The 18,959-nt window shown below is 35.3% G+C and overlaps 1 protein-coding gene across 2 annotated transcripts in view; it reads right to left on the bottom strand.

Annotated features, from left to right (window-relative positions):
• The window catches only part of LOC6568459 (octopamine receptor Oamb), a 33,622-nt gene that overhangs the window by 2,513 nt on the left and 12,150 nt on the right, over positions 1 to 18,959 (bottom strand). Inside the window, exons 4-7 of one of the 2 annotated variants that reach the window (XM_001994434.3) lie at positions 13,119 to 13,410; positions 12,698 to 12,934; positions 9,567 to 10,104; positions 1,043 to 2,326 (exon numbers count right to left, since the gene is read on the bottom strand). In XM_001994434.3, coding sequence (XP_001994470.1) covers positions 1,377 to 2,326; positions 9,567 to 10,104; positions 12,698 to 12,934; positions 13,119 to 13,370 — 1,977 coding nt within the window. In that variant the 5' untranslated portion in view covers positions 13,371 to 13,410 and the 3' untranslated portion in view covers positions 1,043 to 1,376. Of the gene's footprint in view, positions 1 to 1,042; positions 2,327 to 9,566; positions 10,105 to 12,697; positions 12,935 to 13,118; positions 13,411 to 18,959 lie in introns of those variants that run through there. The other variant, XM_032740598.1, reaches the window with a different exon arrangement.

The raw sequence follows: 18,959 nt of genomic DNA, 5'->3' as shown, positions 1-18,959 counted from the left end.
TCGTATATAATTTTTTGTTTTCAAGTTTACATCATGTACATATCTTCAAGACAGTTTATATAAACTTAAGCTGAGTTCTTCCCCAAACATTAACATAGGGCACTAATAAAACCAGAAAAAATATTAGCTCAAATGTGCTCAGTACAGACAAACGTAAAGAGAGCGTAAGTTATTAAACAAACTTTTCTTAAGTTAAAAAGTCAACAGTTGAAAAATCAATACTCTAATCGTCTATCTATATCTCTAATTAGATAACTACTTTTTTATTGTTGTTTTGCATTTGGTACTTCAATACAAAGTTTCACAAGTCATCCACAATTTAAACGACCCAACTTTAGGTAGAGCATAATTACTTTCAGTAAGAACACATTTATTCCCTCCGTTTGGTTAAGCTCGAATTAATGTTGTTTAAGTTTTGTGATGTGTGTGTGAGTGTATTTTTGACCGGATTGTTGTTATTACCTTTGTCTCGCTCAGTGTGTGTTGAAATGCTTTGTAGTTGTGTATAGCAATTGTTTTTATTATAAATTACCTTTAATTTTGTTCGGAGTTGTATTTTTTTTATTTATTTTTGTTGTTGTTGTTTGCTTTCATTTTATTGAAAATGCTGTTATGTTATTGGCTGATTTACATACATACATATAGATATATGTATTAAGTACTATATATAACTCAGACATATACACATATGTAACTATATATAACTGAACTGAAGCATTCTGTTAACAACAAAATGGAACGATAAGGGTATGCTTATAATAAGTACTAGTTAATATAAGTCTTAGGGCTAAGTGTATCATCGTCATTTAAGTTCTTTAACAATACTTAAGCTTATTTATTAAAGATGTGTATATATCAAGATATATGTATGTTCTTAGTCTAGTTTAAATACACGAAAATTATTGCCATTAAGTTACAACGTCGTTCAATGCGAATACTGTCAATGTCGAATGGGAATGACTGGTTGGCTGGTTTACAAAAGTACAAAACTGAAATACATTGCCCAATGTGTCAAATATTGTAAGTACACTGAAAGAAAACATATGACATAAAATGCAGAAAATTAAGATTGTCAAATATCAGAAATGAATTTTGTAAACCATAAAAAATGATTCCTCACAAATAATTTCAATTATTTTTGGGATTTCAAGTTTAGTTTTTGTTTTTTAATTCTAATGCATATTTTTTTTTTTCTCAATTGTACTAGCTGCGGCTGTGGATGCTTAGAGGACTCGCCCTTTGCAGAAACCACCACGCCGTATGCGTTTAGTGCTGCCCCTGGTATCGACATCGCTGCATCCTTCAACTGCCTCATCATGAGGCAGCGATGATGTGCGCTGTAGCGAACCCTCCGTCGTCTCATAGCTGCCAATTAGTCAGCTGAAATCAACGCCATCGCCATCGTCTGAGCAGCCCGATATGGTCTTGTGGAATGTGGCAGGTGCCATCAGTGCACGTGCGGCAATCATCTGGAAATTCTCGGATGCACGAAAGCCGCTGCGTGTGCAAACACAACGGCAAACGATTCGCTTGAACGCAATACGAAATTCGTGAGAGAAGAGGGCATAGATCACCGGATTGATTGCCGAATTGCAATAGCCAAGCCAAAAGAGCACTGAGAAAACCGTTGGCTGTATGCAATTCTCACAGAACGCCCTTATCAGATACATTGTGAAGAAGGGCAGCCAACAAACTATGAATCCACCCACAATGATGGCCAACGTTTTGGCCGCTTTTGTTTCCATGCGAAAGCGTTTCACTTGAATTTTGGCGCTCCGTTTCCCGGCACGCTTTTTCGCAGACGATGAGTTTCCCCTTTCTAGATCGACAGCTGTTCGGCTCGCGTTGTCCAGGTTGAATGTGGTTTCGCCAATGTCGAAGAGGCTGCTCTTGAAGGATGCACGTCGTCCATTGGAGAGACTCCCCGAACCTCCTTTGCTGCTGATGACGGCGTAGTGGGGCGATAAAGGTGGCTGCTGTTGCTGCTGCTGTTGCTGCTGCTGTTGCTGTGTGCCACCCAGGCGAGGCGACTCCAATACGTTTTCCGAGGAAGGAAATGAGACTTTGATGGCAATCTTTTCGTGCCGCTGACGCTGAACGCGCATTGAAGTCGCTCGCTTGGGTGTGCCCAGCTGGGAGACGCTCTGCAGATCCTCATTGCCAGTGCCATGTGTGGCTCCGTTGCTGTTCACGCTCAGCGTCGACGACATGGAGTGCACGGAGAGTGGTGTGCGCTGCGGTGTCCCACATGGACGACCACGATGGATGCGTAATATAAGCTGGGAATCATCGTCGCGATTGTTGCCACCCGATTCTCGCGGGCTGCCTGCAATAAGTCGAGTGTGTGGAAAGTTTGCGGGTTGTCGAAAATGCAACTCATTACACAAAATGTACACAGGGTGTTCTTGAACATTCAGTTTGTATTATACATCAATTTGGGTGTGTATGTGTGTGTGGGTGATTTTTTTATTTATTTATTTTTTTGTATTTACTTTTGATTAATGTGAGTTTTTGTTCAGATTAGAAACGATATTTCTGCACAGACGAAAAAAACAAATGGAACAAAAACCTTCAGTTAACAATGAAAAACTTTAAATCAAGTTTTTTGTCATCTTAACTCTTTAAATTTTTGGAACGATATTCTTGATTTGACATTGTAGATCTTAATTAAAGATTTTCTTTTTACAATTTAGATTTTATAATCCATTTGTTTTTTTCTGCGTGTAGAACAATTAGCTTGTGTTATACATGAATTTGAGTGTGTTGGTGATTTTTACTTTGGTATTTAGTTTTGGTTATTTGTTTGGAGTTTTGATTAGATACAAACATTATTTGTGTGGGCCACATTAACATTGAGCGAGGATAAAACTAACTACAAACATTTACATATAGATATATTTTTTTTTAAATTGTAGGACTATATTTATTAAAATATCTTCAGCTATTATACTAGAATATTAGGTTAAGGAAAGCCGCACGCAAGTATTTTATAATAATATAGGAAAAAAACGTACCTAATTAGTCTGATTCTGAATATCATATAATATTGACATATCAAAGATATACTTTTTTAATATTAATATTATTTTTGGGGCATGCTATAAAAACAAAATATAATTTTAGAATACATTGGAATATTTTTAAAAGAGTTAAAAAAGTGAAATTAATACGAAATATAGTAAAAACATGCCCGTATAAACAACTCTATAAAAATTTCTGGGTGTATCTGTAATTAGTATTCCATTAATGATATATATTTACAAATTATTATTATTATTATTATAATTTTGATTAAAGTTTATTCATTTGCGCCAAAAAGGTTCTTCATTTATCGGGTTAATTAATTCGCATTTGCTTGGACGTGCTTAAATTGTGAAATATTTGTTGTTTATTTGGGACAAAGACACTTTTTATCATTGCTTAATTCGGTTTCTATGTCTGTGATGCACGAACACAAATTATGTGGGTCCATTGGCTCTATGTTAAGTTGAGTTTTCATGGTCTGTTGGGCATTGATTATATAATTACAAACAATAGGACATATTTATCTAAAAAATCCGATAATGTAGTTAATTCATTTTGGGAAACTTATTAACAATTACAACAAAGTGGAACAAGTCACTCGATTTAATAATAATAAAATATAAGTCGATGATTGCAGACGACATTTGGATTGCAATAATTTCAAGATATTAACGAAACAAATGCTGAATAGAGTCAAAGCCATATAAATCATTACTTTTATATATCAGATATTATTCCTTGCCCACACACAATGCTGATTTCAATTCCTTCGAATATTCAGTATTGATAAAATGATATGAGCATATCCATTGACAAACGAAACTGAAATAAATGGCAAAAAAATGATACGAATATGCAAAAAAAAGTCAATTTGCATAAAAACAAATATAGCATAACAGAAAAAAAGTGTGCCTTAGGCGAGAGCGCCATACTTTCAGACACCCCGTATGCATATGCATATATTATATATGATATATTAGTGCTATAATAATCATATATGAAATTTAAAGAAAAAATTTAAAGTACTGATATGGCTAGATTGCCTTGGCTTTTGATGCTGTTCAGGAATATTTGTACCTCATCAGGTGAAATTGACTTTCTTAGGCATTTGCGCAACTTCATAAGACTCTTTTTGACAATTTTTAAAGGATATCGATACCCCTCCATATGTATACAAGAATGCAGAGAGCATGCTTTTAATATATATTACATTCGCACAAAAGGAGACGAAAATCCATTTTTAAAGCTTATAAAAAAATGTTAAATGATTTCGAAAGGGAATAAAAAGAAGAAGAAGTACGGTAAATATTCGCATTAATGTGCACATGAAAACTATTTTTTATTTATTTTTTGACGCGGAAGCCTTTCTGTATAGCCCCATGCATTTGAGTGGGAGTGTTCGTATAAAGGAAAAAGCGTGGGCTTTTCTCACAAAACAAACAAATAAAGGAAAACACGATTTTTCCGCAAATGTCCCGCATATGAAAATTTTGCCGTTATGCAGCAAAGCAAGAGAAATTTTAATACAAACAAAATGTATGCAAAAATAATGTATTTACATATTTATGCAAAATACCATTTAAGTGGGAAATTTGTAATGTAATTGCTTTTGAAATTCTTTGCGGTTCTGTTTACTTTGCTTGACATTTTAATGCAATTAGAATTAATTATTTACCCATTGTTTTATTCATATTATACATTTTTGATATACTACCATGAGCCCAATAAAATAACGATATAACAAAGTTGTGGAAAAGTACGTAATGGAAAGATAGAAGCTTAACCAGCCTAACCAAGTTGACGTAGCCATTGCCGTTGTCGAACAAGCCCATCTTCGAAACTATAAGAGCTAGAGACATTAAATGTGGAATATAAGTTCAACCATATGCTGATCAACTTTATTTAATTTTATCAATATCTTCTCGTTTCGCAAATATCGATGCAAATCGGTTTCTGATACCAATAAAATACATTAGTAAGAACATATCCTTCCAATTAATACATAGTTTACTCTGTGAGTTTTAAAGGATTCTCCGAATAATGACTTGTAGTATGAATACTATTTTGTCTACCAAGATAACTTCTATCTCATCACTTACGAGTGATAATCTATTTCTAACATTTAGAGGGAAAAATCACAAAATCATAAAGCTCCCATAAAAGCAGTTTGTTAAATAAACAAATGCATTTATATTTGAGCAGGTAAGCTCTGTTCCTTAAGTGTAGCTCAAGTTCTGGGCGTCAAAGTTTTAAACTGTTCTTTCCTGTGTTATTAAATGTTTAATTATACAAAATTGTGTAGTTTTTGTATACATGGTGTGACCTTTGAACGCTGTACTGGGACTTTGGGTAAAACTGATGCGTGAAACTGATGCGAGTGAAAGTCAAGGTGAAATCTAAGACAGGCTGGCGTGAAATTTGACACGCCTGTTGTTGACACAGAGGCCAGGAGAGGGCCAGGACTAGGCCAGAACTACGCCTTTTCAAATTGAAAACCCTCACAGCTCGTGTGTGCAACTGGCGCAACAACAATAACAATAACAGCCCAGCACAAGTGCCTCGCTGCTTCTGCTTGTTGCGTACATTTTAATAGACGACGCCATGAACCTCAGCTAGTTTTTGAACTTGAAACTTGATTACCTTCAAAAGTCACTGCAGGGCGAAAGTGGGCCACATAACTGAATGCCACCAAAAACAACAATAAACGCCCCCGCATTGTGTCACGAGATGTTTTGTAGACTTTTGCGCTTCGTGTTGTGTACAAAAAACAACGAGCATGAAATGAAGACACGCACGGCAAGAGACCCGTATACAAAAGGAAAGGAAAAAAATACTAATAATACTCGCTGAGAGAGCTTGACTAGAAGATACCATGTATCAAAGTCCTTTCCTCTCATAAATCGAACTCGTATATTGTCGTTGTTTGTTCAATATTCTTATTCTACTATTCATAAACGGGAAGCTATAGTTTTCAAAAATTGTCTCTTTCATTGTGCGAATAGTGAAAGAAGAGAGGTAATCGTTAAAATAAGTCGCATGGACAGGTAGATAAACATTTGCTGGATCGACACGGCTGTTGATACTGATCCAGAATGTATGGGGTCAGAGATGCTGTCCTCTGCCTGTCCTCTGTCACATAGACAACTCTCTACCCATCTTGAATAGGTGCTGGGTATAAAAACTATAACAAGCTCAGCGCCACTCTGTCTGCATGTGTGCTTAAGTGTTTGTGTGCGTATGGAGGATGTGTGTGTATGCGAGAGTGTATATTTCAAGGCTGTCGCATGAGCGGCAGTTTCTGAAAATCTGGGCTTTGTCTTCAAAATAGCGTCACTAAAGGACACGCCAACTTCAAAACACAACACACAACAAGAACAACAGGAAAAAAACCAAAAACAAGGTCTAAGCAACTAAAAGGAAAACAACTCGATGTCATCATAGAAAAATGCTATTATATTGAGGTCATAATTAGGTAGATTTCAGTGACACGCCTTCAATACTAATGACATTTCGAATAACGTCAATCAATTCAGCTGGTAGGAAATAAACCAATGAAATTAAATGTGTTTTGTGAGCTGCCTTTATCATATTACGCAACCCAGTTAGAATTTATTCATTATTTAAGCTATATGTTGGGTTTGAAAATACTGCGTAAGTAGAAAATCTTAAGTTTACAACAGTCTCAACATAATATTGCTTAATAAACAAGTTGGCGGTACAAATAAAAACGACAGGCGAAGGAAATCTTTAGCAATTTGCAAAGCATACTATAAGCATTTTATTTGTAATAGAACAAGGCAAACACAAGTCGATTACATCATTTGATACACTCTTTTTGCTACGCAAAAGTAATATCTATTATTTCTAATTTCTTTTCGTTTCAACTGAGCTGGCGCCCTAAAATTACCCCAAAGTTTTATTGCCAGACGGAAATGTAAATTGTATGTTTTAGTGTCGATATTAAACTGTCATTAGGGTTTCCAGTAAATTGCATCCACTTTTGACTGGTCTTTTATTTTTGGGACTGTGAAAATGTCTGTGTTGGGGCACAGGAGACGGAAGTCTTCTAGCTGGTTTTCTGGCCCCACAATTAGCAAAGGGCGTTGACTTTCAAAGCAGTGCGCACGAAAATTGCCATATTGATTTTTATTATGTAACCAGTTAGTCAGCCAGTCAGTTTGCCTGGCAGCTGGGTAGAAGAGATTAAAGGAAATGCGTGCGCTTGGCTTAGAAACAGTTTTCCACATAGGATTGGCTTCCTCGATGGTCGTCGAAGAGATTAAAAACCTAACTAGCAACTGTGCTCAATGAGCTGATCAGCTGGAAGAAAGTGCGCAACAAACATTGGAAAAATATTGCCCCATATAAAAAGAACACATTCCAGAATAAAAACATATACAAGCTGGCAACCTAAAAAAAGAATATATATTCAAGCAAGAGTGCCCTCGTTGTGACAGTTCGACTAGGAGATACCCTAACGTCGAAGATGCTTGCTACTGCCTGTTACATACTTTTCCACAAGTTAATTGTTAATTGTTAATCGCCTTCAGAGAATCGGAAGCACAGAATATACTCTTAGATTGGTTTCGTATATATAAAAGTATAATTAAGTTTGCTGACTTTTTTCATTGAAGAAAGACTCACAGTTTTTATACAATACTGCATTTTTTTTCTCTGTGTAGTAGAGTTTGGTAGCAATTCAAAATAAAATCCTTCAAAGCAAAACGAAAATCGAAGAAAAAATAATAAAAATAAACACATATTGCACATCAGGCTCCACATTTATTTCTCTGTGAATTTCTATATTTTTCCAGCCTTAATGGCTGAAGTTTTTCTCATTTCATTTACGCTGCCGTTTGAGTAAGCGGTTTTGTTTGATGTGCTCTTTTATGTGTTCTTGGACGAAAAATTATGCCAATTATTGTTGAGATCGCAAGCTTTCATATATGATAATTTTCAAAAGAAAATAATAAGATACTGTTTAGCAGGTTTATCACAATAAAAAGAAGTCTTAGCCTATGTAAAAATTTAATATTCGGTATAGGTTTTTTTTTTATCTTAAGGTATTTAATTATAACGATTGTAAGGGAGATGTTTAGGCTTAAGGAATTAAGATAAGTTCAATTGCTTAGGGAAGTATTCTTGGCAATTTTAAATTTAAGGCCCAATATATATAAGGTCTTACTGACATTGATTAACTAAACTAAGAATATACTAAGACTATAAGCTACAATTATGCACATTATCTTTAGATGGTACATAATCAATATAATAATTAATGTAAGGATTTTAGTTACAAGGATTAAGTGTCATAGTTTGATTTATACAAATTGATAATTTCTGAATTTGTTAAGTGGCTGTCGACATAATTATTTAAATTTATAATTTGTTATTTATTAACAATGGAATTTTCACTTAGGGATCTATTTATAAATATTTACTTGTTTATTTATGTTATTAATATCGTTTAATTACTGATTTTTATGATATTTTAAGTGCAGAACACAAAAACAAAAGGCTGACAAGAAATGTGTTTTGGTATTTATAAATGTAACATCCGATTATTGACATTTTTAATTATTATTATTTTATTTTTAATTTTCTTTTTTTCTGGTGGACTGATAATTGAGTTGGCACGGAACATGAATGTACATAAATAGAAAAGCATATCTTATATAGTACTTTGATGTATGTTCATTTATATATCTGTTTCGAATTCAAATTCTTAACATCAAAGCTTTAAAGACTCACATAAAATGTTTATTGTACTAGAAGTAAGATCTAGTTACCTAGATTCAAGTATTTATACTTGATTCAACAATTTATGCCAAATATGATCTTATTCATGATCTTGAATTACTAGAAGCAAGTAAAAAATATCTGAATAGAATTTGTTGCGTGAAATCGATTTTTTTACCTTTATTTTTTTTACTTTCTTTTAATGTTTTTAGAGTAGTTATAATATAATTATAATGACAAAAAATATGTCAAATCGAATCCGAAACAGACATCTTAACTTATTCTCTTCAATGTGTTTGTTATTGACAATGGCACTGATTACATATTATATATATAATGTGTATGTGTTCGTGCGTGTGTTGATTTATACACTCTCTTTATTATAGTTTTTATTGTGGTGTGTGTTTTTTGTTTATTCTTTTGTTAAACCAAAAAACGGGGGCAAAGACGTCACACAACTAAATCTACACGTTTAGAATTTTTTAAAATTTTATTAGCAGTCGAGATGAAAATGTATTGGATAAAATTATGTATGTATGTATGTACTTTGAACAAACGAACTACATACGCTACGTGGTTTACATAACTTACTGTTCAAATTGAATGAGAATTATTAATATTAGAAAATGTTAAAGGGACAAAACTTTTAGCTACGCACAAGTTGCCATACAATTTAAATTGTGAATGAGAGATTAAAAAATGTGTCCAAATGTATTTGATGGAGTTTTTGCTACCGATCTTCAATACATGTTCACACTACTATATGATGGATAAATGTATATATATGTATTTTCACTACTCACCCTTAGTGGTCTTGAAGCCCTGATTGATGGCGCGTGTGGTGCGCACAGCTGCTCGATAGATGCGCCAATAGAAGAAAAGCATCACGAACATGGGGATATAGAAGGAACCCAAAGCCGAATAGAGCACATAGCCCCGATCATTGGTGAGTTCACACTTCCAGGGACAGCTGGTGGCTGCAACCGGCTGTTGTGCAACAATCTGCACTGGTGCATTCAACAGATCGTAATCCTTATCTATGCTCGGGGACATAGTGCTGGTTGTTGTTGATGTCATGGCTGCAATATGTATCTCCGCGGAGCCATCAATTGGCGCAAAATTCGGATCATATGGATTATAGGCATTCCCATTCCCATTGCCATTCCCACTGCCATTGCGATTGCCATTCCCTTTGCGATTCCCATTCCATTCAGTTATTAACGCCTCCTCCTGATTATCCTTAATCTTATCTACATCTAGTTGCTCATCCTGTGTGCTTGACATTGTGGTAGCATAGTAAAGCGTATAGTTTCCCCGTGTGTAGGTCGGCTGTACCATGGCCTACAAAACAAAACAAAAAATTACATATATTAGTGTACACTGTTAAAAAAACAATTCAAGCTAAATTTATATTCTCAGCTTTAGGTGTTTATCCACTCTCTTCGCCTTTTTACAGCTTGTACTTGAATCAAGGATGTATTCGCATTCAAAGTGGATTTTTTGCCAAGTGTATTTAGATAACTTTTGACGGGTTGTATTAAATGCTTTGTCATACGGTTAACGCATTGAAATTCTAGAAACGCACTCCCACGAACATTTTGGACTTGCACATTGCTCACAATAAGCCAATAAAAATACAACTTTAAGCGGTTCATTTTGAAAAAGATATTCAGCGACGCGTCTTGCATAAATATTTTGCCAAGATGTAGCAGACATTTAGACTACCAGAACGGGACACAGTTTAGTGAAAGTGCTATACTCGACTAATAAATACCCATTATTACATCATTTTTCGTATATATTTCATGTACCAAAATAAATTATCTAGTTGGTTCATATGGCATATTGAAATGAAAGATACATTTTAATAAAATAATATTCAATTTTTATGATTGTTTTGTTTTTTCTTTTTGAAAGGTCATTCATTGAACAGTGTACAAAGTTTTAGTAATTAGCTGTTGTGCTACTAATATTTAACACATATTTAATTTAAAGATAACTGTCGTCAGGAATATAACTTAGGGTATCCTAAATGTTGAAGTGGGTAGCGTATTAGTAAAAACAGCCCCAATCATTTTAAGGCTTCTTACGAATGCCAAGGGCGAATTTTGAGAGGTTATGAGAGAGATATGATAAGCTCTGTCATATGCAGCTGCTGGTATAGAAGGTAAGCAATCTACACCTGACTTGAAATTGAACGATGTCATGTCAAAAGATATTAAGCGTCGTGCAGAAAGTCGATGCCAGAAGGCATAAATCGAGTTCCAATTAAACTCATAAGGCCATTGTCAGGCTGCCAGTGAAATCAAATTGAATTGCAAACATCATAAGACACTCTCAATAGATGCATTGATATTGGAATTTCAATGCATTTATGCACTGCAATTATTGGAGTATATGCTGCAGGGCAAATGGCGAATCCGATTGAGTGTAGCAATTCGTAGATGGGTAGATGGCACTAAAATTAAGGCCACCAAACAAAGAGCAGGGTTGCTCTCTCAAGCAAAATGGGATTTATGTGCTTACGCAACACTAAATATATGTGTAAAAGAGAGAAACGCTTGCCCAATGGACAAGTACGAGCGGATTGCTTGAAATTTAAAGAATGAAAGATACTTGAAACTTATGCGTGGACTTTTTCTAAAAACCCAACTGTTTCAAATTGAGAACAAGTTTTTCCTAACTAATTTAGAAACAGTCTTCTTAAATATTTGAATCGAGTAGTGTATAAAAGATACATATTTGTATGTAATCCAAGTGTATCCGTTAACCACAAAACTTGAAACAATATGGCCAGTAAATTTATCCCAACTCGATCTTAGGCCTATTGCACACACAAAAACAAAGGACATAAATACTCACTCACACTAACACAAAGAGAAACCAAGGCAGAGGGCAATAAAATGTTACAGAATGTCGTAATTCGTTGGCCCAGTTAGTGGGCATATCGCAACTGATCTGATTATCAGGCCTGATTCCAGGACACAGACACAAACATGAATTATACGACGCTGTCTGGTGTAGTCAGCATTCGTTCTGGTTTTGGTTCTGGTTCTGTTTCTGTTTCAGGGTTGTTGTCTGTGTGGCTGCCACATCATTATCATTGCCATGAAATAAAAATTGTTATGCATGTGCGCCAAAAATGAAAACAACACAAAAATATATTCACACGGACGACATCAACACGCCTAGTCCACATGATGTCGTAGACTGAACTGACACTTGTTATACCCTGTTGACAAAATAAATAGGTACAACATTTTCATGACCAGCAGCATGAATTTATTAAAAAATAAATTCAAGCTAAGCCAACCATGTTTTTCAATGAGTTTTCAGTATTAAGTCCTTGAATTTATTGATTTACTGCGAGCCTATTTTAAGACTAACGCCTTTGCCACCAAATGCCATAAGAGTCTCAAAATATAAACGGAATTTCATCATTATTTAACAGCTTTTTCTGCGCATTTAATTTACAAAAATATTATATTTTCTTCGTAATCAAAAAGTTTTTCTTACAGGGTATTTCTTGATCAAACATTTCCATCTAAAGTCCGCCCACATGTTTTACGGTCATGTTTGTCACAAATGAGCCAGATTGCAGTCCTTGCAGGACACACACTTGCCACATTTCGAGTTTGCGGCTTTTTGGGCAAAACTTTAAGTTGTAACGGTGTCAATGACAGTCTTATTGAGAACTTTGCTGTTCGAAAGGGTCACCGAAATGTCTAGCTGAGGTTTCCTTTATAATCGTCTCTGTTGGTTAGTTGCAAGCCAAAAGCAGTTTTCGTGGTTTCAATTTGGTTCATGTGCAAACAGTTTTTCACTTTAGTTTATTGTAATTGTGGATGGGGTCATGAACTAGCACTAGTATGTGTATGTGTGCATGTGTGGGTGTGGGTGTGGGTGTATGTGTATGTGTGGAGAAAATGCTTACCTTTTGATCCTTCCAGCCCACTAAGGGCGGGAAGCAAATAACAAATGAAAGCACCCAAATGCCGGCGATTAAAGACTTGGCCTTCTTCGTTGACATAATACTTGGGTAGGTAACCGGTCGCGTGACGGCCACGTAACGATCCAGAGATATGGCACATAGATTCAATATCGATGCCGTGCACATCCACACATCCACGGCCAGCCAAATGCGGCACCAGACATCCCCAAATATCCAAACCTGGCCAAAAGTGTCAAACAAAATGTAATTTAAAACAAGAAATAATTTATTTCGCCAGCACTCCGAAATAAATATATAATCACAGGAATTTTCAGACTATTATATTTTTAAACTTAATATTTAAGTAGTGGAAAATGAGTATTATTCGAAAATATGATAGCAACATTTTAAGTTTTTGACTTACCTTGAACACTTCCCAGGTGGCTGAGAAGGGTAGCACCGCGAGGCCCACTAGTAAATCCGCAACGGCCAGGTTAACGATGAAAAAATTGGTAACACTACGTAATTTGTTTGAACAGAAGACGGCGGCAATGACGAGACAGTTGCCACCAATGACGAGCACGTTGATAAACTCGAGTATGGCCAATGAGATCAGATTCGCCGGTTCCGTCCATTTCACAGATTTAATGAGATCCTCACACTCTGTCTCATTCATGGCGGTACTTTTGTGATGGGTGTAGACTTATGTTCACCACCTGCAAGCCAAGTTAATAAGAAAACAGCGAACGTTACTAAATGCCCATTCAATGCATAATTAGTACTGTTCTCTTCTTATACTCCTTCGGGACACACAGCAGCTGCGTGCCCGGCATGCCTAATTAATTTATGAAAATAAGCAGACACCAGACTAAAAGTATAATCAGGTTAGGTTGTGGATTGTAGATGGGGGCGCTAAAAAGTAATGGCAAATACAAGCAAGTTTTTAAGTGGTTAGAGAACCTCCCGCAAAATTTTCGAAAAACTTAAATGAATGCCCAGCGGACAAAAATGAACTTTGACTGCCAAAAACCTGGATAACAACCCTAAAGCCTGGAATTGGCAGATGTAATACAATCCACTTGGGAAATTTTATAATAATAATTCAATTACTTTGAATTTGATTAATCAGAATGAGATACTTAGAGCACTCTTAATCTGTTATCTTTCGAAATAAATTGAAATCAGATTTAATTAAGAATTGAAGTTTTGTAATTCGTAACTGAAAATATGGTTTAAAATAAGTAATTTGTACTTGACTTTTATGCATAAATGTTCGATTTTAAAATTAAAAATAATTCAATAACAATATGTACTTCAACTTCAAAAAAGTAAATGTTAGAAACTTAAACTTCCAGACAATAGAAGATACAAACTTTATTGTGTTTTTTATTTTTTCTAAGTGTACGTGTAAATAAACCACACAGACCACAATACCGGTCAGCTGAGGTTCAAAATAATAACTGCAGGCGAACAGGAAAGAGAGGTAAATAGTGTGTAAGTGTAAGAGAGACAGATAGAGATAGAGAGAGAGAGAGAGAGAGAGAGAGAGAGAGAGTAAGTGAGCGTATTACATAACCACTTGTTCATTCAGTTATCGTGCATATTGCAATTTAATTGCGCACATAAATTGCCAGCGCTTTAGCCATGTTTATTGAATGTTCTTAACACTATCCGTCATATGGAATTTGTGAATGAACAAATGGAAATTTTGATTGCCATAGCGAGGGCAATAAGCTCATCAAACATTGACACAGCCAATATTTGCACTCTGTTTGACAACTAATCAATATTTGCGGCCAGGCACCAAGTTATATTATTTTTGACTCTAATGGTTAATGGAAAGCAACAAATATAGCGAGCACACTTCCCCTATTGGGCTGGGCAAACTTAATTGCTAGGGGGTGTTGGTCCAAGAAATATTCCAGGCACGCAATTAATCGATTAAATATATTTGGCTTAAGTTCGTCTTGAGTTTTTGGTAGCTATTTATATTTCAGAGTAATTGTCACGTTCGCCTCAATTTTGAACAGACTCGATTGTTGAGTTTGTTCAAACGATTTGATTACAATTGAAAAACGCATAACAGGCCAAAATAGTTGCAAATTTTCATTGTTATTATTGCAGAGATTTAATATTCACTGGTTTTATTGTGGGGAAGTTGCATTTGAAATGGTGACCGTAATTACTTCTTTATTGCTAGTGAATGTTGTATGACAGAAGGCAATTTCCCACATGTATCGATTTGTAATCCATTATCAAGAAAAGTGCTGACGTTGTTCAAATTAAGTATATAAATTATTATATAGTTGTTAAAGCTGACAACTTCATAGATATCGGTATGCCTTTCACCAATTGAGCTTGCAGCTATTCAATATAATTTTGTATCCATGTCATGACTGCAATATCTTTATAACTCAAATTTATAGAAGAGGAAAATGTCGTCACAAACATAAGTTGTCAAATGAAAAAGATTCATAAGAGTTAAGCTTAAGATTTAGTTGATTAATACTCAATTCAAATTTGGGAAAAATGCACAATGAGATGCAAAAGTATGTAACATACAGAAACAAGCATCCTTGATCAGGCGACACAGTCGAGTCGATTTAGTCATGGCTTTTCTAGTCTTAATTGTTTTGTTTTATGCTCTTATACTTTATTTAAAAGCTATAATGGCTTTATGTTTCCATTAGGACTTATGTAAATTGGTAACACAACTGTGCCGCAAATCTGATTTAAATTGAAAACTATGCATTAAAAATGCAACCAATGAAAGAAAGCGAAATATGTGTAATGGGTTTGTGTGTGCGGGTGTTTGGTTTTTATGAAAATAGCAGCCATAAGGCAGTTTAGCTCAAATTGACAAAGACAATATGCAAATATGTAAAAGCAAAATATAAATGCAAAAATGTTGCGTAAAACAGCTAACAACAAAAATGGCTACTTGTTACTTGATGTTGGCGTTGACTGGAAATGTTACCAGCATAAAATGTGTGCTAAGGAATGAGGCTGTTGCTGTGGCCTCACAATAAAAGCAATCAGTGGCACTCAGTGAGTGTGTGTGGGCGAAATTACTCACATGACAGACAACATGCATGTACATGTACTCGTACATGTAAACGTACATGTGTGTATATGTGGATGTGTCACTATGAGTATAAGCCGAAAGGAGCTGCTGCCTTTGTGACAAAAGGCTGGCAAATATTTGCAACGGAATGAGGTATGCCGTTCAAGCTTACAAGCGAGAATGTTGTGGAAAATTAAAGTTGAATATTTGCCTGTAACAAGTGCAATTTTTGTCATATCATTTTGCGTGCGTAAATGTTACGCTTTATGGCTGCTAATAATGAAAAATGGCTTAAATTGAGTTACTTGAGTTAAAATTCGCGAAACGTAATAAATAATTGACATTTAAAACGAGCAGCGACTATAAGTACCAAAAATCTTTTTACACCCTTTGCGTATACGCAATTTTGCTTTCATTCATAGCACGCATACGCCGATGATGCTGCCTTTATGGCCGTATGCCGCATGGCGTAGAGCAACGATGAATTTCAGTGCATAATGTGTTAAATTTAATTACAGGAGGCATAAAAAAGCTGGCTGCGTGTTGAAATGACGTTTTAATTGAGACAGGCTCGACGTAAAGGGGCCGTATAAAATTTCAATAAAAGGATATCTACTATGTAAATCAGCTGAAAACATTCGGTGGTAGGTTAAAGCTTGTAATACGGCAATAATCTTTATAGCAGTCAAGGGATAGATAAAAAGTTGTATAATAAAAGCACAGTGCAAGTTGTAAAACAGATTGTGAACATAAAACATTTCACAGCAATTGAGATTATTTTATTGTTGGCATCCAATATTGAAAATGCTTTGGGTAATGGTTATGCATATTTTAGGTCTGGCTCTAATATTTCTTGTCTCCTTACAATGATGCTTACCGCAGCTAGAACCAAACAGATCTGCCAAGTTTAACTTTAAAATATTTATTTTTTTACTATCGAAAATATCCAGATAAAAGGCATGACACTTGGGTAAAATCATTCGGTTTCTTACAGGGTGCATAATCTGTGGCATGCCCAAGAAAACGGTTCATGCCTACTGTTCTGTTAACTTAGGAAATTTGGTGTGCTCCAATTTAATTAGTATTATTCTTCATTTTAATTTGGTATACACATGTATGCTGACGTGCTGCAAAACAATTGAAAGTAAGTAATTTGCAGCCAAGTGCCACAGGAATGTTGCAAATTTGTTAATAACAAGAAACTCAGCAGAGAAGAGAAGAAAGTTACATGGAAAAATAAGAGAAAAACACAAGTTGTTAGCACTTAATGAATGATTCATTAGAAAGCAAGCGCATGCCCTTAAGGATTTGGCTAATCTTACTTATGGAAGAGAAAAGGAACCGAAACCGAAACCGAGGCGTAAACAGAAAACAGCTTAGTCAATCTGAGAGTACGAAGTTTTGAAGAATTTTTCTGTTTCCTAACCAATAATGATGGGATTACTACAGTTCATCAATAAGAGAAACTCACTTCTGTGACCATTTTAAATGCGAACAACATGAGTAACACGATTTTCACCTCAAAAGTCCCTCAACTATGCAGCCACAAACTGTACTCGCCATTAATTAGCGCAACTTGCAACAGGCTCAATTAAGTAAAACATTTATAACAACTTTTTGAGCAGAGGTTCAAAATGACATGCAACAAAAATACACACAAATACGAAAATATTTTGGCTCCATAATTTGGGGCTAACGCAGTTGTGTGTTGGCAAGCCGCAAAAACTTTTAATTTAATTCTGATAATTGCGCTCGAATTAGGAAATACAAAAAAAAGTACAAAAGTAAATCTAACAACAAAACAACAACACCTGATATGCAGATTTTGTTTCGACTTTCAGTTTATTTTTGTGGCGAGTCCTGTTTCTGTCCATTTAAGTGGCATCAGATCACTGAATGTCACGAGTGCATTTTACTTGAATGCCAAATTCTAGTCGAATTAAATACGGAATATCCTTTAATCTTAAGTCAAGAAGATATTCAAGTTGATATTTTGCTGTTAACATAAATTCCTGATACTTGATTTAAATTAATAAACACATCTTTACGACTCAACGTGATGGCTTGAACTATTAACAGGATCCGAAGTCGTGTGCCAAGTCCATCTGTTTGTTTAATGGGGTTTTTACGAGCTGGCTGTGTGTCTGGCACAACTTTTTGACATGTACGTACACTCAGAGAATGCACTTGGAGAAATGTTGCAAATCCTAGATAACAAAATGATGTTCTTATTTCGAAGTAAATTTATTAAATTTCGCACAGTGTTTTCCCCAAGGGCGTATGCGTAAATTTTCTGAGGAAACTAGCCAACACGTGTGCTTCATAAAAGTGGCACAGCTTTCGCTGCTACTTGCACAGTAGCAGATGACATTTAGATTCATGCAACGGATTTATTGGAACGGTAACTGTATGGTAATAGGAATGCCACAAAAAATATATGTAGCTGCCTCGCAGTTGTATAAACTCGACAGCTACAACATAATCAATGTCTAGGTACACATAGCAACATGCCAAAGCTGCAAGCAGCTAGCTGCGATTTGTTTTGCTTGCAAATGTGCAACGCAGACGCAGCTGCCACACGTGCCCAGCCAAAGACGTCAGTTCCCATTTGCCCCTCTCTCCCCGAATCTACTATCTATCTCTCGCTGTCTCTGTTTGTGTTAATATATGTGTGTGAATAGCCCTTTGTTTGTGTTCCAGTGCAACCAAAGGCCTGTAAATGTAACTGTGTTCCGGATGTGCGTGTCCTCATCAGCAAGGAAACGTGCAACGGAAATATAAACAGGAAATGTTGCCAACAACATTTTCAACACATTAACTTTGAATAATTGCACACAAATACTGTTTAATGGATGAATGCTTAAAGTATGAATCAAACTTAATAATAACATAAACACAAATAAAAAAGCATAGCAAAATAGACATATATGAAATGTGTGATTGGATGACGTAGGTCACTCTAAATTCATGGCAGTTTCCTTTTAGCTACTTAAAACTAAACTCGCAAAATGAGGGGAAACAGGAGCATGAAACATTTTTTGTTCTTATCCGATCAGCTTATAAATCATATCCAAAGATCTATTTAGAAATTCAATGAACTCATTTTTTATACCATAAACCCATTGAAATTGGGTAAAAAGGGTATAATGGTCTTATGCAAATGTATGTTAGATAATCCTTTCAGATTGCAGAAGAGCAGAA

This window comes from Drosophila grimshawi, unplaced genomic scaffold (genome assembly GCF_018153295.1).
Source record: "Drosophila grimshawi isolate 15287-2541.00 unplaced genomic scaffold, ASM1815329v1 contig_311, whole genome shotgun sequence".
NCBI lineage: Eukaryota > Metazoa > Arthropoda > Insecta > Diptera > Drosophilidae > Drosophila > Drosophila grimshawi.
The sequence above is the reverse complement of the archived record's forward strand: the minus strand, read 5'-3'. Positions and strand labels throughout refer to the sequence as shown.